Below are 19,630 nucleotides of genomic sequence, written 5' to 3'. Positions count from 1 at the left end.
TATTTATTTTAATATTTAAATTTGTTGTTTAGGTAGTTTTGGTTACTATTAGTTCACCAAAAAACTCACTTCTTTTCACACATGGACCTTAAGATTAGGCATTAATAGATACTCTATTTTAATATTAATTACTTTAACAGATGGTTGATAAAAGTTGCATGGATGCTCCAAGATTTAGCACCAATCACCTAGCTAGAATAGAAAGATTTCTATCATTTGCAATTGGAAAATCACTTTTTAACAGAAAAATATATTGTCCGTGTCATCGTTGCAATAATAGGATATTGCACAAACCACATATTGTGGGTGAGAATCTTCATCTTCATGGTATAATAAAAGAATACAAGCATTGTATTTTTCATGGAGAATCTATTGAAAGAACATCGGTGCAAACTGACCAAACGGTTAGAACTTCTCCGTCAATTTGTATATTGTCACAAGACAACGAAGCTGATTTAAGAGATTTCATAAGATGCTCTAGGTATCAACATTCCAATTCTTAATGAGAGTTTTGATGGAGTTTCAAGCGAGTTTCAGAATAATGGTCGGGAGTATGATGTTAATGAGGCCCAAAGGACTATGGAGAGAGCAACTACTCTTCTAGATGATTGTGATATTCTGCTCTATCCCAGTTGTGTCAAGTTCTCATGCGTCTCATTCCTACTTCGGCTTTACCACTTCAAAGCACTTTTAGGATGGTCTGCAAAATCTTTGTCATGCTTATTGGAGTTTTTAAATGAGGCATTTCCAAATGGAAACACAATCCCGACTACATACTATGAAGCGAAGAAAAATATTTCTGAACTAAATCTTGGGTATGTGAAGATTGATGCATGCCCAAATGATTGTATGTTATACTGGGGCAATGCTAGTAAAAAGATCAGTTGTGATGTCTATAAAAGCTCAAGGTAGCAATCTTCTAATGAGTTGGATGCAAATGAACAAGTTGATGCTAGTTGTCGCCGTCCCCTTTGATTCCTAAACTTAAAAAGATTATTTCAATCTCTAAGACATCACAATCCATGAGATGGCATAAAGAAGGACGAACCAAAGATGGTATATTGAGACATCCAGCCAATGGTTCTGCCTGGGATACGTTTGATAAGAGGTTTCTTGATTTTGCATTTAATCCTCGCAATGTTAGGCTACGTTTGGCTAGTGATGGATTCAATCCATTCTGAAAAATGTGTACAAGTCACAGTACATGGCTTGTACTTCTTATTCCTTATAATTTGGAACCTTAGGCATGCATGAAACAATCATCAATGATACTATCAATGGTTATCCCTGGTGAGAAAGGACCTGGCAATGACATTGATGTCTACATGCAGCCTTTAATTAAAGAGTTGAAGCAATTGTGGACAAGAGTTGATGCTTTTGATTCATCAGCTTCCGAATCTTTCACTTTACGGGATTGTCTTCTTTGGACAATCAATGATTTCCCAGCTTACGCTAATCTTTCAGGGTGGAGTACAAAAGGTCGGGTTGCTTGCCCAGTATGTGCTGAAAAAATTAAATTTCGATGGCTACGGTATGGTTGGAAGTTCTGTTATATGGGTCATCGTTGATGGTTATCGTCTGAACACCCATTCCGAAAATAGAGTTGTGAATTCGATGGCACTATAAAGTGTAGGGTAGCTCCTATACCACGATCAGGGGAAGATATCTTAAGGGAAGTTGAAGGTGTCAATTTCATTTATGGAAAAGCCCGAAAGAGGGATAGAGAATAACTAGATGAAGGGTCGGTAGAACTTGATGTAGAGGAGGGGTGTGATTTGTTTAACAACTTTGAAGAATTGGTGGTAGAGGGAGATGAAACAAATATCATAAATCAATACGAGACTTTATGGAAGAAGAGGAGCATATTTTTTAACTTGCCTTATTGGCGTTACAATCTGCTTCGACAGAACTTGGATGTCATGCACATCGAGAAGAACATATGTGACAATGTCATTGGCACCCTTCTTAATCTCTCACACTTTGGTAAAGATAATATCAAGGCACGCAAGGACCTACAAAATATTGGCATCCGAAGTTATCTTCATCCAAAAGTGAGAAATGAGAAAGAGTACCTACCGCAAGCGTGTTACACTCTTGCATCAAAAGAAAGAGATATATTTCCTTCCATTGTGAAGAACATGAAGGTACTCGATGGTTATGCATCAAACATATCTCGATGCGTGAATTTGAAAGAGTACAAGTTGAGCAACCTCAAAAGTCATGACAGTCACATTCTCATGCAAGATAGAGGAGTTGTAAAAAAGAAAGTGCTATGTGTTATTACAAATCTATCAGATTTTTTCAAGAGATTATATGTAAAAAGTCTTGATCCACAAGAAGTTGATCAACTTCAAATACAAGTCGTGTTAACACTTTGTGAAATGGAGAAAATATTTCCTCCAAGTTTCTTCACAATCATGATTCATTTGATTATTCATTTGCCGATGGAGGCTAAGCTTGGTGGACCTGTTCAATACAGGTGCATGTACCCGATCGAAAGGTATATGAAATATATCAACAATATTTCACAATATTTTATTTTTATTATTTTAATATAGTATATAATAAGTATGTAAAAATATATGTATGTGATGTAGGTATCTTATGGGATTGAAAGCTTCAGTGCGAAATAGAGTTTATCCCGAAGGTTCCATTCCTGAAGGGTACATAGTTTCAAAATGTCTTACATTTTGCTCTCGTTATTTTTCTGATATGGAGACTATATTTTCCCGTCCTCCCAGGAATATTGATGGGAATATTCAAAAACAGTACATTTTCTCTTCTGGAGGACGTCTAATTAGCACCATGAACACGAAGATATTAGACATGCGATCTCTTGCACAAGAAAACCACTATGTTCTATTGCAAAGTGATAAGTTATCACCATACCATCAATAAGTTTCCTTAGGAAAATCTTGTCAATCAGTTCTTTTTCTTAACCAATAGACAAGTAAAGTAATATTTCTTAATTTGTATACATGTTGACAACATTTTTTGCAAAATACTGAATATATTATAAGGAATTTTTTGAGTCTGAGCAAGCTGCTTATGGTGGCATTCAAATTAGTAAACTCACAGATGACAAATGGTTGGTTGAAACGTTCCCAAAATGGCTTGCGAAACAGGTAAATTGTCACTGTTAAAATAATTTGTCGTATTATTTATATAATGAGGGAACATTGTAGAAATTTGTTCATAGAATAAGAGCTAATTGATTTCCTACTATATGGTTAGATTCCAAAGATAGAAGTTGAACATGTTGATGCTGATATAATTGCTCTTGCTCGAGGACCGCATAAGGTGGTTTCCACATATGATGGGCTTATAATTAATGGTTTTAGGGTCCATACAAAAAAACATGAGCAACATCGTAAGACTCAAAATAGTGGCGTGATGGTTTTTGCTGATGGGAGAAACTATTATTGCAATTGCATTGAAATTATCGAGCTAAACTATTGTGAAAGGTTTTGGGTTATCATGCTTAGATGTGATTGGGTGAATATTAAATCTCCTAGGAGTATGAAGAATGATGCAAATGGTTTTATTATGGTGAAATTTTCTAAGCTTATCCTTACAGTGAATCGTGATTCGGACGATCCATACATATTGGCTTCTCAAGCGAAAAAAGTATTTTATGTCAAGGATGGCAAGAGTGAAGGATGGCTCCATGTTATAGCCAAGAGATTTGTACAATCTAAGCGTTGAAACCCCTGTAGAAGATGATGAATATCCGCAGTGTGATCATCATATTATAACTTAATAATTTTAGTTTTAATTTGAACAAGAATGATGTTTTGAAGTGCAAAGATTTAGTGTAATTGACATTTTCAATGCAATATAGCAGAATGAATTGCCCAAAAGAAACAAAGCACTTAGATGAAGATGACATTCATATTATATAAACATCTATGTATGTTCATTTTTATATTTGAAGACATTTTGGGTTATAGAAATTACGAAATTATATACTGTTGGAAGCCAAGAATATAGTCTTATTCAACATATAAACTTCATTATCAGTACTGGGTTTATTTTATTTAGGGTTAACTTGACCATTAGTACCAACTTAGTTTGTGTTGATGTGATAATTTTGACCAATCTGGTGGTGTAACGAGGCAGCTTCTCAATTAGCCACGTAGCAAACATAAATTAAAAAAACAAATAAATATATAAATTAATTAAAAAAAAATTTTCCACATCAAGAATGAACTTAGACAAGTATTTCGATAATCATTTGTTTAGGTTTGATGTGTTTTTTTGTTAATTTTATTTTTTTATAAAAATTAATTTTAGGGTTATTATTTTGAAAATTGAATAGAATATATTTATAAAAATATTCAAATATATAAAAGCCCATAATTTTCATTCATTTGAAATTATTCATTCACTTAATTATTTAACAAATATATATTTTCTAAATTTCTAATATATTTTTATAAACTTATATATTATAATTTTTATAATATATATTTATAAAATTATACGCTTTTATATATTTATATATTTTTTACATATGTTATAGGATTTTATATATTTATATTTTATATATTTTCAAAATAATAATAACTTAAAAAATTTATATTTTATAATAAAAAAATACATAAAAATGAATAAAAAAACATTGGAATGCAAAATTATTCCATATGTGAAAAAATTAAATATTTTTAATTTCATATTAATCATTAATAGTTTAACATTATATAAATTGATTTTTAAAAGCCAATGGAATGGATGTTCTCCATCTTTTGACTTTAAAATTGTCAGCCAAATCCTAAACGCTAAAATAAAAGGTAAGTAAATAAAGAAGCAAACCTTGCTCCAAATTTACAGTTGGTTTCAAGTTTCCCGAAAACGGGAAGTTGAAAATACATATTTTTCTCGGTTTTTCCTCCTCCTCAAAACCCATGACTTTTTCGGTGCTTTGTTGGGTGCTTCATCGTTAACCATTACCACTCTGTTTTGTAGGAAAATGATTGGCAAAATGGGAACATTAAAAGGTGTACGATTCTCTTCGAGGGGTTCTTCAACAGGTTCGAACACCTTGGGAAGTGCTACTACCAATAGTCAAAGCATGGGAAAAGAAACTCCAACTCAATCAACGTAAGAAGTACCTGCAACTCCAGCTGGTACTTCCATTGTCTTCTCACTTATTCTTTCTCTAGTTTTAAACTCGTTTATTACCTTCTGCTAGTACTTATTCTTTCTCTGATTAAGTTGACTAATGGCTAATGGCTTCATTGTCTAGTTTTCTTTGTGTTCACAATATACAGAGAAACAAAAAATTCCTCTTATTCCTTCTGCTGGTACTTATTCTTTCTCTAGCTTTAACTTTGTGTTTGTTTTTTTGCCCCACTGATCTTTCTATTTGCTACCATTTTGTCGTTGCTCTTCTTTTGTACTCCATTATTGTATGGATTTTTTTTTGTTTTTTTTTGTTTTCTTCATAAATTCCTCTTATTCTTTTGTTGCATTATCCTTTTTCTCAACTTTCGAACCATTTCTTTGCTTTGTTAAACTTGTTGGGTTTTTACATTTCTCTTTGTTCTTCAACAGATTTAGTTGTTCTTTAATGGGCAAGATTTGGAATAGGGCTGGTTTTAATTGTCTGGTGTTTGACTATTTCACAAATGATTGACTTTTTTTTGGGTATCCTTAGATTTTTTTTTTTTGGATTTTCCATAAGTTTATCCTTGCATGCTAGGGCTTCTCCCAAGAGGAATTGACTCCTTTAAGCAAGTATTTGGAGGGGTAGGAGGAAAAAAAAAACCCAAGAATATTTTACCTCAAAGAGTTAAAAGTTAGAAAATCTGAAGAATTTTTAGAATATGAGAAGTTTGTTTTAAAAAAATAAAAGATTTTATCTCAAATAGTTGATAACTTGAGAGAAATCAAAAGAGAGTCTGCTTTAACCCTTTCTCAAATATAAAAAAAATTGCATTAAACATAGAGTATGGGTGAGTTTTCTCTGTCCTCTTTAAAGTGGTAATTGATTGAGCTTGTAGAAGTTTAATTACACATTTTCCAATTTTTCTATATGGCATCCTCAAAGGATACCTTTTATTGCCTTTTTAGTTTTTTCATCAAACGACTAGCATAGAGTTCACATTATAAAAGTTAACTCTTTTATTAAATCAAACAATAAATCTGTAAAATTAAAATTTAAATCGAATTTTTTTGTTAATCAGAGTTCACTTTTTTTTAGCTATGAAAATTTTTGTTATTTGAACAAACACAAAGAATTTTTGTTATCGTTCAAAAAAAATTTCAATTTTCTAATTAAAAATTTCAACAAGATTTCAAAATTAAGTTCAAGTTAAAAAAATTTTGTTATTTGAACTATTGAACATTGTCATTTGCATCACAAATTCCCCACCTTTCTTGTTACCAAGAGAAGATGGTACTCTTTTGTGTAACACCCCCTAATCCTAAACTGCCTCTGGAATAGGGTTACAAGGCATTACCGAACATATCAGACAATTTACAGATAGTTCTTAAATAAATAACAAACATATTATAATATAATCATAAATTCATATAAATATTTGTTTTACTAATTGACTTCATTTTTATTATTAAATTTTAAAAAAAACTCAATATAACCTCTTTATAAATATTTAACCTTCCTTGCAATTTCAAACCGCAACCAATTCAAAACCAATATCACAATGTATACAATTTCATATTCAAATACACCTAAACATATCTTAAACATCAACTTAGTAATTTACTAAATAAATATTCGCATATATTGTAAAATTAATAAACTTCATTCATTCTATTTCAGTTTTAGTATCAAACATATCATTTTATAACTTAACGTTTCATCCATCATTCAAACATGAAAGACCAATTCTTTACATCCAAAACTTACAAGACTCTTTAATAAGACAGAAGTACATGCCACATTTACCAAAGGAAAAAATACATCACCGAAGTTATACTGTAGTCGGGATTGATCTGGACACTGAACCGGGACCTTTGACTTTTATTGACCTGCGCACGGAAACAACCGTACGCTGAGTATTTCATACTTAGTGGTATTACCATAATTCAAATTATAACAATAATAAACATGTAATGCATAAATCATACATACGAATTTAAACTCAAATTTTATATTTCAACAATAACAATTCTTCAATCGGTATCATATATCTACAATTTGAACTTGGACATATCATGAACCTTAGGTTCATTCCTCAATCTCATATAACATTTCAATTCACAATTCAACTTTTTCATCTCATTTCAGTAGCTTGATTGATCAACTCATTCGGTTTATCGTTTCATTATTTACCCCTATTAACAAAATTCGGACCTTGGCGCCCAGTGCCTCATCGGATAGTTCGAAGCAATAGTTGACACCCAGTGTTTCATCGGCAAAGCTGAAGAAAGTTGGTACCCAGTACCTCATCAAATCTATCTGAAGAAATATAGTGACACCCATTGCCTCATCGACTCAAGGTCAAAGTATCCCTGAACTCTTCCAATCCTATGACATGATGCCAACTATATCCAGCTCAGCCCGATTAGTTAATAGGGTCTCCAAATTCACATTTCAATTCAATTTCACCTTTTCACTTTCAATCACAATTCAATTCAAAATTCACTTTTCCATTTTTAAGTCAATATTCATTTCAATTCCACACATATATTCATCATTCAATTGAATTTCTTTCAACTTAATAATAATACTTACCTTATATTTCACTTACCATACATATAAATTTAAATATAACATTTAATAATAAGTAATTTGAATTATAATAATACAAACTGTAAATCTCCCGTTTTAGACCTTGATAGCTTTCTCCTTTCCTTTTGATGCTGATGCCTTGGGTTCTTTGTTAGCAACTAAAATAATAATAACAATAATTTACATTATTAATTATAGCACTAATTTACCATAATTAATTGAATTTTCTTTTCAAGTTATACCCTAATTCCAATTTAATCCTAATTAGCTCATTTATTTTTCTAACTCAATTCATACTTTATTTCTATTCAATTTCCCTCCATATTCTACTTAACTATCTAATTTTTATAATAAAACCCTAATTTAAAACTTCTTTCAATTTAATCCCTACAACACAAAACTTATAGCCTAGTTTACAATTTAATCCTTTAATTAATTCTAACTTGAAATTTATTCAATTAAACCCCTAATTCATTATTTTGTTCAACATGAACTATATTCAAAAACCTAAGAACTTTCAAAACTTCAAGTTAAATTCAACAAAACATTGTTCTAAAGCTTCTAAAACATCAAAATTAAAAGAAAAGGACTTGATTGACTTACCAAATTAAAGCTTAAAGCCTCAAACCCTATTTTTTCCTTCTATTTTTCTTTCTTTCTTTTTCTTTCCCCTGTTTCGAATGGTCTCTGTTTCTTTTCTTCTTTGTTTCTTTTATTCTTTTACTTTATTTCTTTTACGTATTAGTTAATAATAATAATAATACATTATTATAATAGTATAATAATATTTAATTCATAAATATCTTTTACTTAAATTATAAGAAAATATTTTATTTTATTACAAGTGTATTATTATATATTTTACACGTTTAATTTAATCATCATACACTTGTCTTTAATTTAATTTGTTTACCTCATAAAAATCTTATAATTCAATTAATTATCTAGTAAACATCTTTTATTTAATAATAATAAATAATAAATATCTATTGTATAATTAATCACATATACACTTTTGTACTCACATAATTTATTACATTTGTACGTCACCTATGCATTACATTTGTCTTTGTTTAACTTATTTCATAATATAATAATAATTAATATAATTTATGATTTAATATTAAACCTTAATGATTATTAATAAAATTTTAATAAAAATATCACATAAAAATCTTCAATCTTACCCAACTTATGCCGCCTCAATTAGGACAAATAGAATAATTTCCATTTTGGTCCTTTATATTTTCTTTTAATCTATAATTAAACTTTTACCCTTTACTCAATTTAGTCCTTTTTGCTAATTACCCTAAATTAAGCTAAATTCACCTAATTAAAACCTAATTAAACACACTGCTAAACTCATAGGTATTTCTAATAATTATCTACAGGTTCAATTTTCTAAGACGGAAACCCAATACTACACTTTTTCGATGCCCGTGAATTTTGGGTCATTACATTTTAACTCACATATGCTTCCTATTGAAGACTCCTATTATTGGTGAATCAAGTTCAGAAATAAAATCATTCAAAAACCCTTCTCTTAAATAAAGAATTTTGATGCTTCTCTGACTTTAGCCCTATTTGAGGCACATTCACATTACAAGCAATAGCATAAAAGAAACTTGTTTATGTATTTTTGATGATAAATAAAATCTTTTATTATGCTTTTATATAATTAATATTAGTATTTTTTTATTTTACCATATTCACAATTTGCTCCTGCATCATATTTATTTTTTCACATTGATACATAATTTTTTTTGTTCCATTTTCATATCTAAACTATAATTGTTACTTTTGACAGAGGCTACTAAAGGTACTAAGAGAAAGTGAAGGCCTACAAACATGAAAGATATATGGAATCTTCAACTTGGAACTTGTATAGTTGTAGATGCCAACCAATATGGCCAGCCTATTAGGAAGGAAGCGTCGAAATTTTATATCATATAATTTTCTTATCAGAAATCAATCATAAAGACCCTTATATAAACTCTCGAGGTCCAAAATACACATTAGAAATGGGTCAAGACTAAACCAGGTACTTAGAAAATTTTTTAGAAAACATCAAAATTTTTCCAAGGTGCAGGGTTCACATACCCGTGTGGCCAGGCCATGTGTCTCACACGGGCAAGAGACACGCTAGTGTCTCAGGCCGTGTGGGCATTCAAAATAGGGACACACGGCCGTGTCCCAGCCTATGTCCAAATTAGGGTGCTCACTGACTTGAGTCACACAGCCAAGTTACACACTTGTGTGCTAAGCCGTGTGAGCATACTGACTTGCATTAAATAGGTACAGAGGTTACACGGCCAAGTCACACGCCCGTGTGTTAGGCCATGTAAAAATACCTGAGCATTCTGTTTTGAAATTTTAAAGATGCAGAGGACACACGGCCAAACCACACGCCCATATGCTAGGCCGTGTGTCACACACGGCTGAGACACACGCTCGTGTCTCTGCTCGTGTGGACAAAATAGGTCATTTTAAAGTCACATTTCTTACCCAAATATACCTTCCACCTACATTAACACTTTAACATATCATCATATATGACATGACATATCATCATATATGACCGAAATAGCCAATACAAGACATTTAAATCTAGCCAAAACCAAGTCTTTTGCATGACATATCATCATATATGACCAAGTATCCATGCTTAACCAATTGATCATTTACATATATAAATATATTAGTACCAATTATACCAACCCACACCATGCCTATTAGTTAATCATCAATTAATTATACCAAAAACACATATCAACCATGATAAGGCCATATACTTATATATCAAAATTGTACCAACACAAGCCATTCAAATGGCTAATCACAACAAAACATTTACATGCCATCAATGGCCAACTTAACCTATACATGACATTATATCCAAAGTTGATTTACTACTTATACCGAAATAGGCAGATAGATAGTGTGATGTGACTCCGACCAGCTTCCAACCTTAACGAGCTTCCGAATTATTATAAAATAGGGGAAATAAATAGAGTAAGCTTTAAATCCTAGCAAGTTCGTATAACGGGAAATTAACTAAACATTCATTTACATTTAAGTTAAGCATACAAAGTACATCCAAAGTAATTTGGCCGATAGCCTATACACATATCCTCATCAAACATGTTAGTCATGTATTTCACATCAATTTCAAGAAACATGTATGAGCTCATCAAATATCAAATTTCCATGTTATAAACTTTCCACATCTTGTGTTCATACATCAATTCCATATATTTTGGGTAACTGGTATAATTCATTTCAATTTCATGTTATTTCATATCAGAACTTTTCCCATTGAATCACTTAAAATATCGATGGATACACAGGTAGTACACACAAAGTGTACAAATCTGTAATCCGTCAATTCATATTCGAGAATGCTCATACGAGCACTTAAATGGGAAGCTCTCTTTTGAGCCATATAACAGGAAGCTCATGTGAGCCACGTAACGGGAAGCTCATAAGAGTTGTAATCGAAAAGTTCAAGCGAGCCAATATCGGGAAGCTCCAGAGAGCCATTAATCGGGAAGCTCATGAAAGTGCCTTTAATTGAAAAGCTCCAGGGAGCCATATATCAGGACACTCATAAGAGTTGTAGTGTGTCCACAAAACATGCAGGATAATAACCAATCGGGATGCTCTGAAGAGCTATTAACAAGAAGCTCGCAATAACCATATAACGGGAAGCTCGTGAGAGCCAAATATCGGGATGCTCATGAGAGCTAATAACGGGATGGTCTTTCAAGCTCTGCATGTCTGCAACACATGCAGAACCAAAACTAATTCAGAAACCCTGTATTCATCGAATTTCATTTATTCAAACAAGACTTAATATTCGTCGAACATTGTCGGATATGTGACTGATTTTCATACATGTCAATTACACAATACACATACATAACATTCAATTCAAGCATATAATTATACAATTTAGTTATACGAGCTTACCCCGACAAGTGTTCATGTACGCAAAATCTACTAATCTGATACTTTTTCTATTCCACGATCTAACTCCCTATTTGGTCTATCCGTATCTATACGAGTAAATTTAGATCAATTTAATACAATTCATATTCAATTCAATCCAATTCACATCTTAGGAAAAATTACCATTTCACCCCTATACTTTTGATTAATTACAATTTCATCCCTAAGCTCGAAAAATAAAATCCATGCAATTTAATCCTTATTCCAAGCCTAGCCAATTTTTACATGTAACAATAGTAACCCATGCATTTCATAAAATTCAGAATTTTTCCATGAATGTTACATCTTTTCAACTTTGTCCCTAAATCATAATTTCCTCAAAATTCACTTTACAAAAGTTGTTTATCTATCAACAATCTTTCATTTTCTACCATAAAACTTTACAATTTATGCATATTAATCCATGGAAAAACCCTAATACTTTGATAACTTTACAAATTAATCCCCGAGATAGCTAGATTAAGTTATTACGATCTCAAAAATATAAAAATTATTAAAAACGAGACAAGAATACTTACTTAATTAAACCAAATAAGCTTGCTTGAACTTAGGTTTTCATGGCTAGGGTTTCCATCTTTTTATTTGGGAAAGATGACGAAAAATTATGATATTTTAGTATTTAATTAATTTATCATCTTTATTTTATCATCTTTCCAATTTAATCATTTTCTTTTTTAAAATTTCAAATGATGAATCATCATACTTATCTACTAACTCCACTAAATGGTCTATTTGCCATATAAGGACCTCAACTTTTGAATTCCATAGCTATTTGACCCCTTTAGCTTCTAGAGTTCAATTTTTACACTTTATGCACTTTGGTCCTTTTTATCAAATTAGACAATAATCGGTAAAATTTTCTTAACGAAATTTTTATACGATATTTCTATTATAATGCAGACCATGAAATAATATTAAAATAATTTTTCTTCTAGACTCGGATTTGTGGTTTCGAAATCACTATTCTGATTTTACTAAAAACGGGCTGTTACATTATCATCCATGGTCTTCAGAACAACCTTCTTAGTCGTACAATCCAAACTAACTCGGTGCTCAACTAACTAGTCCATACCCAAAATTAAATCGAACTCCCCAAACTGTAGCTCCATCAAATTTGCTAGAAACACAGCCCCTTACACTTCTAACGAAACATTTCTATAAAGTCTTCTAACCCGGACAGATTGCCCCAATGGACTCAGTACGGTAATCTCAATAGAAGTACACTCAATAGAAATCCCCAAGTTTTCAGAAACAACACTAGCTACATAGGAATGTGTAGAACCTATGTCTATCAGAGCAGTATATGGAACATCAAAAATAAAGAATGTACCCGTGATCATATCAGGGGCGTCTCTATCCTCTCGGTGTCAAGCAGCATAAACCAGTGTAGGATGCATCGCCTCAGTCTTACTAGTATCTCTGCCCGGTGCTCTCTGTCCTCGGCTCATACCATTACAACCCTAGCCGGTTTACGACCCCTAAGTGGCTGCTGAACAGCTTTCTGAGGTTGTACAAAACTCGACCCTGAAGCTTGCATCTGATCAGCACGATATGGAGACTCTCTAATCCAATGCTCCAATGACTCACACCTCAGACAAGCCCCTAACCTCCTCTAACACTCGCCCGGATGGCATCTACCATAATCACTACATGCCTGAATCTAAGTAGCAGTAACAAGAGCTCCCACTCTTACAGGCCCATCAAGTCTGGCCTGTTTCTTAGGCTTCTGAATAGAACTAAAGGGCTCAATCCATTTTATTCTTGCCTCTCTCACGATCCCTATTTTGGCGCTCCACGCGCTTAACCTCCTCGGTGATATTCGCCTTATCCATAAGAACAGCGAACTCGCGCTCCTTCTGCGGAGCAATCAATACCCTCAGACTATCCTTCAAGTCGTCCTCAAAATGGACGCATTTCTCATATTCAGATGCCACCATACCTCGAGGGAAGTGGCTCAACCTCAGAAACTCGGTCTCGTACTCAGCCATAGATTTATCACCTTGTGTGAGATTCATGAACTCACGCCTACGAGCATTAACATAGCTCGCGCCCACATATTTCCCCTAGAAGGTAGTTTTAAAATAATCTCAGTTCAGATAATCCGATTGAATACCCTCCTCAACCGACAACCACCATTGATATGCCTCATCGGGAAGCAAAGAGACTGCACCCTTTTGTTTTTACTCAGGAGTACAATCGATATCGTTCATCATCCTTTCGATGGCCTCCAACCAATACTTGGCCACAGTAGGGGAGACTCCAGTGACACCCCTAAACAGCTCAGCTCCATTGGACCAGAGTTGTTCAGTTACCGACCTACAGCCCCTAGATCCAAAATGGGATCCAGCGACCCTCTCCAACACCCTCAACATAGCCTGAGACAGTGCGTCTTCCCCAGCCGAACGGCTTTGAGACCTAGTCTCACTAGCAGGTGAAACCGGTGTCTCACTCGTGTCTAAATTTGACATACTGCCCGGAGAGGAAGATTTAGCTCGAGCCCTCCTACCGCGCCCACGAATACCACGACTGCCAGTTCTACGAGCGTCGTATATTTCAAATTTGTCTTGTAATAGCCTGAATTTTTAGTGGTGTCGGAATGGTGATTCGAGATCACTAAATCTGACAAACGAGTAGAAAATATTATAAATTTAGTAAGTATAAGTTAAATGTGAAGTTAGGAAAATTTTTGAAATAGTGAATAGTGTACTAGGAATAAATATTAAAATAATTAAAATAAAAAAACGAGGTATCGAGACCTCGAAGATTTTAAACCGAGACATAAATATTTTTAGAAATATTTATAGAGTGTCATTGAGTTGGTATTAAAGTTTCGTTAGAAAATTTTAACGTTTGGATAGTTAATTAACTAAAAAGGACTAAATTGGGAATAGTGTAAAATTTGTTAAATTGTGATTAAATAGCTTAAGTGACTAAAGTGGAGGGATTTAAAAGGCTATTAGACCCAAATTATATGGGCTGGACGGTTGGGTAAGAAAAATCAGCAGAATGTAAGGAGAAACAGGGGCAAAATTGGAAACTTAACAAATTAAACATTTAAAACAAAGACAAAAGTGAAAAATCTAGAGATCTCTTCACAATTTATCAGCAAAAACGCCATAGGAGGTCTGGAATAAGCTGGTTTTTCATATTTTTGAATCATGTAAGTTTAATTCTTGATTATTTCTTCTAATTTTTGTGATTTTGATACTTTTACAATTAGGTCCAACTAATTATTTCATTAGTTTTTTATTCCATGGCTGATTTTGAAAGTTACCATTGATTAGTGTTGGATTTTTATGATGAATAAACATGAAATTGAAGCTTTAATTTTGTTATATGATGATTTTATTAAGTAATTTTGATAGAAATTGATTTTAGGGACCTAATTGTGAAAAAGTTGGGAATTAAGGTTTGGTGTTGCGGTTTTGAGTATGAAAGGCTATGTAGTAGTCTAAAATAGTTGGAAAAAGGTGTTAATTGAGAAAAATTAGATCAATTGAGGGGTTAATTGAGTAGGGATCAAATTGTAAAAACTGTAAAGTTTGGGGTAAAAGTGTAACTTCGAAAATTAAAGGGCATAAATTGTGAAATGAATTAGAATTGAATTAAATGCTGATGAATGAATAAATTTTCATTTTAGATCGAGAACCTGAAACAAGTCGAGGAAAAGAAAAAGTAGCCGATTAGTCCCTGAACTTTTACAAATTCTGCAAATCGATCCAGGTAAGTTCATATGGCTGAAATTTAATGATTAAATGTTAATTTCATGAATTATACAATGTATGATGAAATGTATTTAGTGTTGAAATGAGAATAAAATAAAAATGTGAAAATCGAATAAATGATCAAATTAAGTGGAACACCGGATTTGAGTACTTCTGATCAAGAAACAAAGTGATAAGTGGCTACACTTATCTGATCAAGAAACAAAGTGATAAGTGGTTACACTTATCTGATCAAGAAACAAAGTGATAAGTGGTTACACTTATCTGATCAAGAGACAAAGTGATAAAGTGATAAGTGGTAGCTTCAGCTACACTTATCTGATCAAGTGGCAAAGTGATAAGTGGTAGCCTAGCTACACTTATCTGATCAAGGACAAGTGATAAGAGGTCATATGTCAAAGTGAAAGTGAAGTACTCAATTTTCCGTAACCGTTCCTTAATTTTGATCAAGGATGGTAAGTGACAAATGGGCCCAAAGGAATTATGGTAAAAGAATAAGTAGTAGTGAGTTTATACCAAGGAACTCACCAAAGATTGTGGTTGACAGGTAAATTTAGTAATGGTGTATATTGTATAAGTGTACAAGTGTTTGTTAAGATTTATGTTTTATGCCTATGAACTTACTAAGCTTTTCTATAAGCTTACATGTGTGTGTTTATTGTTTTTGTAGATTAACGTATTTATACATTCGGAGGATCGGATCTACATCAAGAATCACACTATCCAGATATACTCCGGTAGTTTATGTTAAGCAACTTTTTGGATTTATATGGCATGTATAGGGAATTGAAGTGAAAAGTAAATTTGAATGTTATGGTTGCGTTAGATATCGAAATATATACATGTTTTTAGTTTGAAATGGTTGATTGGTTGAACTTCATTAGTATTTAAATGAAGTAGATGAAATACTGGAATTGGTTGTGATTTGAAATTTGCAGGGAAGGTTAGACAATTATAAAGGGGTTATATTGAATTTTTTTTTAAAAATTGCAATGGAGCAGTTCTTGGACAACAGCATTGATGTAACTTTTAAAAATCACCAAAAATAGTGGAAATAGAATTAGAAGTTGAGTGAGATATGAAATTAAAGCTGAAAGAGTCTACTTTCATATAAAAGAAGTGGAGTAAGCAAAAGAATTATATACTTTTAGATATTTGAATTTTAGTGAAACAGGGCAAGAATGTTTTTGAAGTCCCCTGTTCTGACTTTAGAAATTCATTGAAAATTGTACAGAAGGAATTTTGAGTTATAATTTATATGTATAGACTCCTTAATGAGTCTATTTTCAGTAGAAATAAGTTTAATCACCATATGAAGCCTTTAATAAGAGATAATTAAATTTTAGTGATGAGTGGTTAGGATAGTCGATTAGTGAAACAGGGGAGACTTCAACTAATAAACTGTACTAATTGGCTAAAGAAAAATTCTGAAAAATTTATGATGAATAGATATATGAGTCTAGTTTTATGGAAAATTTACAGATCTAAATTTCGAGTTTTGTAGCTTGAATTATAATTATTTTAGTGACTGCTGTACAGGAGGACAGCTTTATTATGAATGATGAAATTAAATTTGAAAGTAAATTTTTATGCCCCGAACTTTTAAGTTAAGTCAAGTAACGCCTCACGCTCGACTCCGGCCATGGTCTCGGGTAAGGGGTGTTACATGTCTACATTATAAAATTTTATGCATCAGTTCCAGTATTTATTAGCACATATTTTATGTTTAAATTATCAGAAGTTCAAAAATATTTCAGACGTTTTAGTCTCTAACTAACTTAGTACAGTTTCAGAAAGTACTAACTACAGTATTTTCAGAAAGTTCTATCTAAGTTCAGAAATACTTACAGGATCAGCATCGGAGACTCAGTGTACCACATACTTACTCAAAATTATCCAACTTATTTTAAAACTAATCCCTTTTGAAACACAATTTTGGAACCTAAAATATACAGCCCGAGTTCTGCAACCTGACTTTGATACCACTAAATGTAACACCCCAAACTCAGCCTAGACGTTATGACCGAATCTGGTAATGCTACAATAAAGGGTTTTGAAAACGGTGTTAATTCATTAAAGCTTTGTATAATTGTTTGATAAATCATTCAAGTTTTATAACAATTACTGAAAGCGTTATTTAATTAATTCACTTGTCAAACATGATTTACAACGGAAGTCTTAGAAACAGTTATATTTTAAAAAACCTAGTTCATATTTTCAGAAAAATCTTTGTTTTTGAAAAAAACCATGTTTCTAGTCAACCGTCGCAAATAAAGAGTCAAAATGAAAATCCAAATCCAAAATGAAAACCAAACAATCCAGTGAGTCCAATAATTACAAAACTCTCATAAATAATCCTTAATTAAATAAAACCTTTATTTAAAGTCAGTTCATAGTCTTATGGTCACCATGAGACTCCGCCGCACTGATTCGCCTAAGACTATGTTCTCCAATGCTTTTCAGATGAGCTTTTCCATTAAAAAGTGTTTTTCCCTAAAAAATAATAAAGAACAGACGTCAGTGTATAAAATTTTTTAACTTATTTTTAGTGCTTTTTCACAGATGAAAAAGTAGAAATTTTTAGCTTTTTTCAGCCCAAAAGTGCTTTTGGCTGGTACTTTACTTTTTTAACCTTACTATTTCTTCTTCCAAATAAATGTTAAAAGAATTTTTTAAAATAAAATAATACAAATGTGTTAAAAGCATTAATTAAAAATAAAAAATAATTTTTAAAATAAAACAATTGTGTCAATATCTAATTACAAATATTTAATTATTATATTTAAATGTTTAAATATAGTTTATATATTCTAATTAAATTTAATAAATAATTAATATTAATTACTTAAAAATATTTAAAATTAATATTATATATTAAAATATTAACAATAAGTTATAATAATTTATTTTTTCTAAAATATCATAATATTAACTAATTTGAACATTATTTAAATACATATTTGTTACTTTATAATATCATGTCTAAAATGGACATTTTATTTCTCAAAAGCACTTTTTGACAGCAATACCAAACACTCAAATTTTTCAAAAGCACTTCTCAAAAACATTTGTCCACAGCACTTTTCTAAAGCACTTTTCAAAAGCATTGCCAAACTAGCCCTAAGTTTGTGGATTACTTGAACAGAATAGACAAACAGTTGTGAGTTTTCGTAAACTCAGTGTGTAACCCAACAGAAATAAACATGCAACATACACAGATTTTCATGATTAGTCAGATACAGATTCGGACCTAAGTTCATAACAGATGCAGTTATCAGAATCAGATAAACAAAATAGTTATAGTGAGTCTTACCCCCATCTTCTACACACCATCTCCGACCATCCCATTACACCATATGGAGTTAAAAACACCCACCCATCCCTACACACTATATAGTGTCGATGCAACACATTATAGATAATATGCAGTCAAGCTTTCAGAATATAGGCGAAGAGTCTTCATACAAATCACTTCCTCCATATATACAAGACCCACCCCATTCACAGATACAGAATAACAAATTTAACATGCTTAACATGTTTGTATTTAGATAATCATGCATACTTAAATAGTACAGTCAGACATACATTTAATATCCCACTCAGATCAGTCTATCAGAAAATCATAGCACACAAAATAGGGTTTGGTTAGCCCTTACCGACCCTATGGTAGGCCCACAGTTGTTCGAAGTGTCCCGTGCGACCCTAGGTAAAATTTTAAAATTATGGGCCCACATGCCTGTGTGGGCCCACACGCCCAAATTGGTCTTGCCTGTGTGACCTACACGGCTGAACTAGCCTAGCCCGTGTGGCCCACACGGCCATAACCTGCGTATGACCACGCCTTCGACAAACACACGGCCTTGTCTCACACAAGGCCAGACGCACGCCCGTGTGGCGTCGACAGAATGCATTTTTTACTTTCGCTGAAGCTCGATTTTTCGTATTTAGGGTACACACCTGGTACAGTTTTGATGCGAAAACACTCTCGAGCCAACTAGCACCCAATTTCCCGAACGACTCCGACTTCGATTTCGAGAGAGGAGAGTCTCATTCTTTATGATTCGATGCTGCCAAAACATAAGTTCAATACCAATGGAAAATCAACATCGTTCGAAACAGATTTAAAGGAAATTCTCTCTAACTCGAGCAAAAACATTCTATCGCCACTTACCAAAACGCACAAGAACACCGAAGAAGC

The 19,630-nt window shown here is 32.5% G+C and overlaps 1 protein-coding gene across 1 annotated transcript; it reads left to right on the top strand.

Annotated features, from left to right (window-relative positions):
- Positions 1-579: 579 nt before the first annotated feature.
- Positions 580-3,705, top strand: LOC107910991 (uncharacterized). Its single transcript, XM_041104238.1, has 7 exons — positions 580-891; positions 1,011-1,139; positions 1,245-1,496; positions 1,908-2,500; positions 2,598-2,856; positions 3,021-3,125; positions 3,235-3,705. Exons 1-7 carry the CDS (start codon positions 580-582, stop codon positions 3,703-3,705), a joined length of 2,121 nt encoding a protein of 706 aa, XP_040960172.1.
- The last annotated feature ends 15,925 nt before the right edge of the window (positions 3,706-19,630 follow it).

This window comes from Gossypium hirsutum, chromosome D11 (assembly GCF_007990345.1).
Source record: "Gossypium hirsutum isolate 1008001.06 chromosome D11, Gossypium_hirsutum_v2.1, whole genome shotgun sequence".
Taxonomy (NCBI): Eukaryota; Viridiplantae; Streptophyta; class Magnoliopsida; order Malvales; family Malvaceae; genus Gossypium; species Gossypium hirsutum.
Note: the sequence above shows the minus strand (reverse complement) of the source record. Positions and strands in the feature narration are given on the sequence as shown.

Bases quoted from the DNA above. Each gene is read 5' to 3' on its own strand.
- LOC107910991 (XM_041104238.1), top strand. From the start codon at position 580: ATGGAGAGAGCAACTACTCTTCTAGATGATTGTGATATTCTGCTCTAT. The intron at 2,501-2,597 runs GTATATGAAATA...TATGTGATGTAG, and splicing joins TGCATGTACCCGATCGAAAG to GTATCTTATGGGATTGAAAG. The intron at 2,857-3,020 runs GTTCTATTGCAA...ATATATTATAAG, and splicing joins TTGCACAAGAAAACCACTAT to GAATTTTTTGAGTCTGAGCA.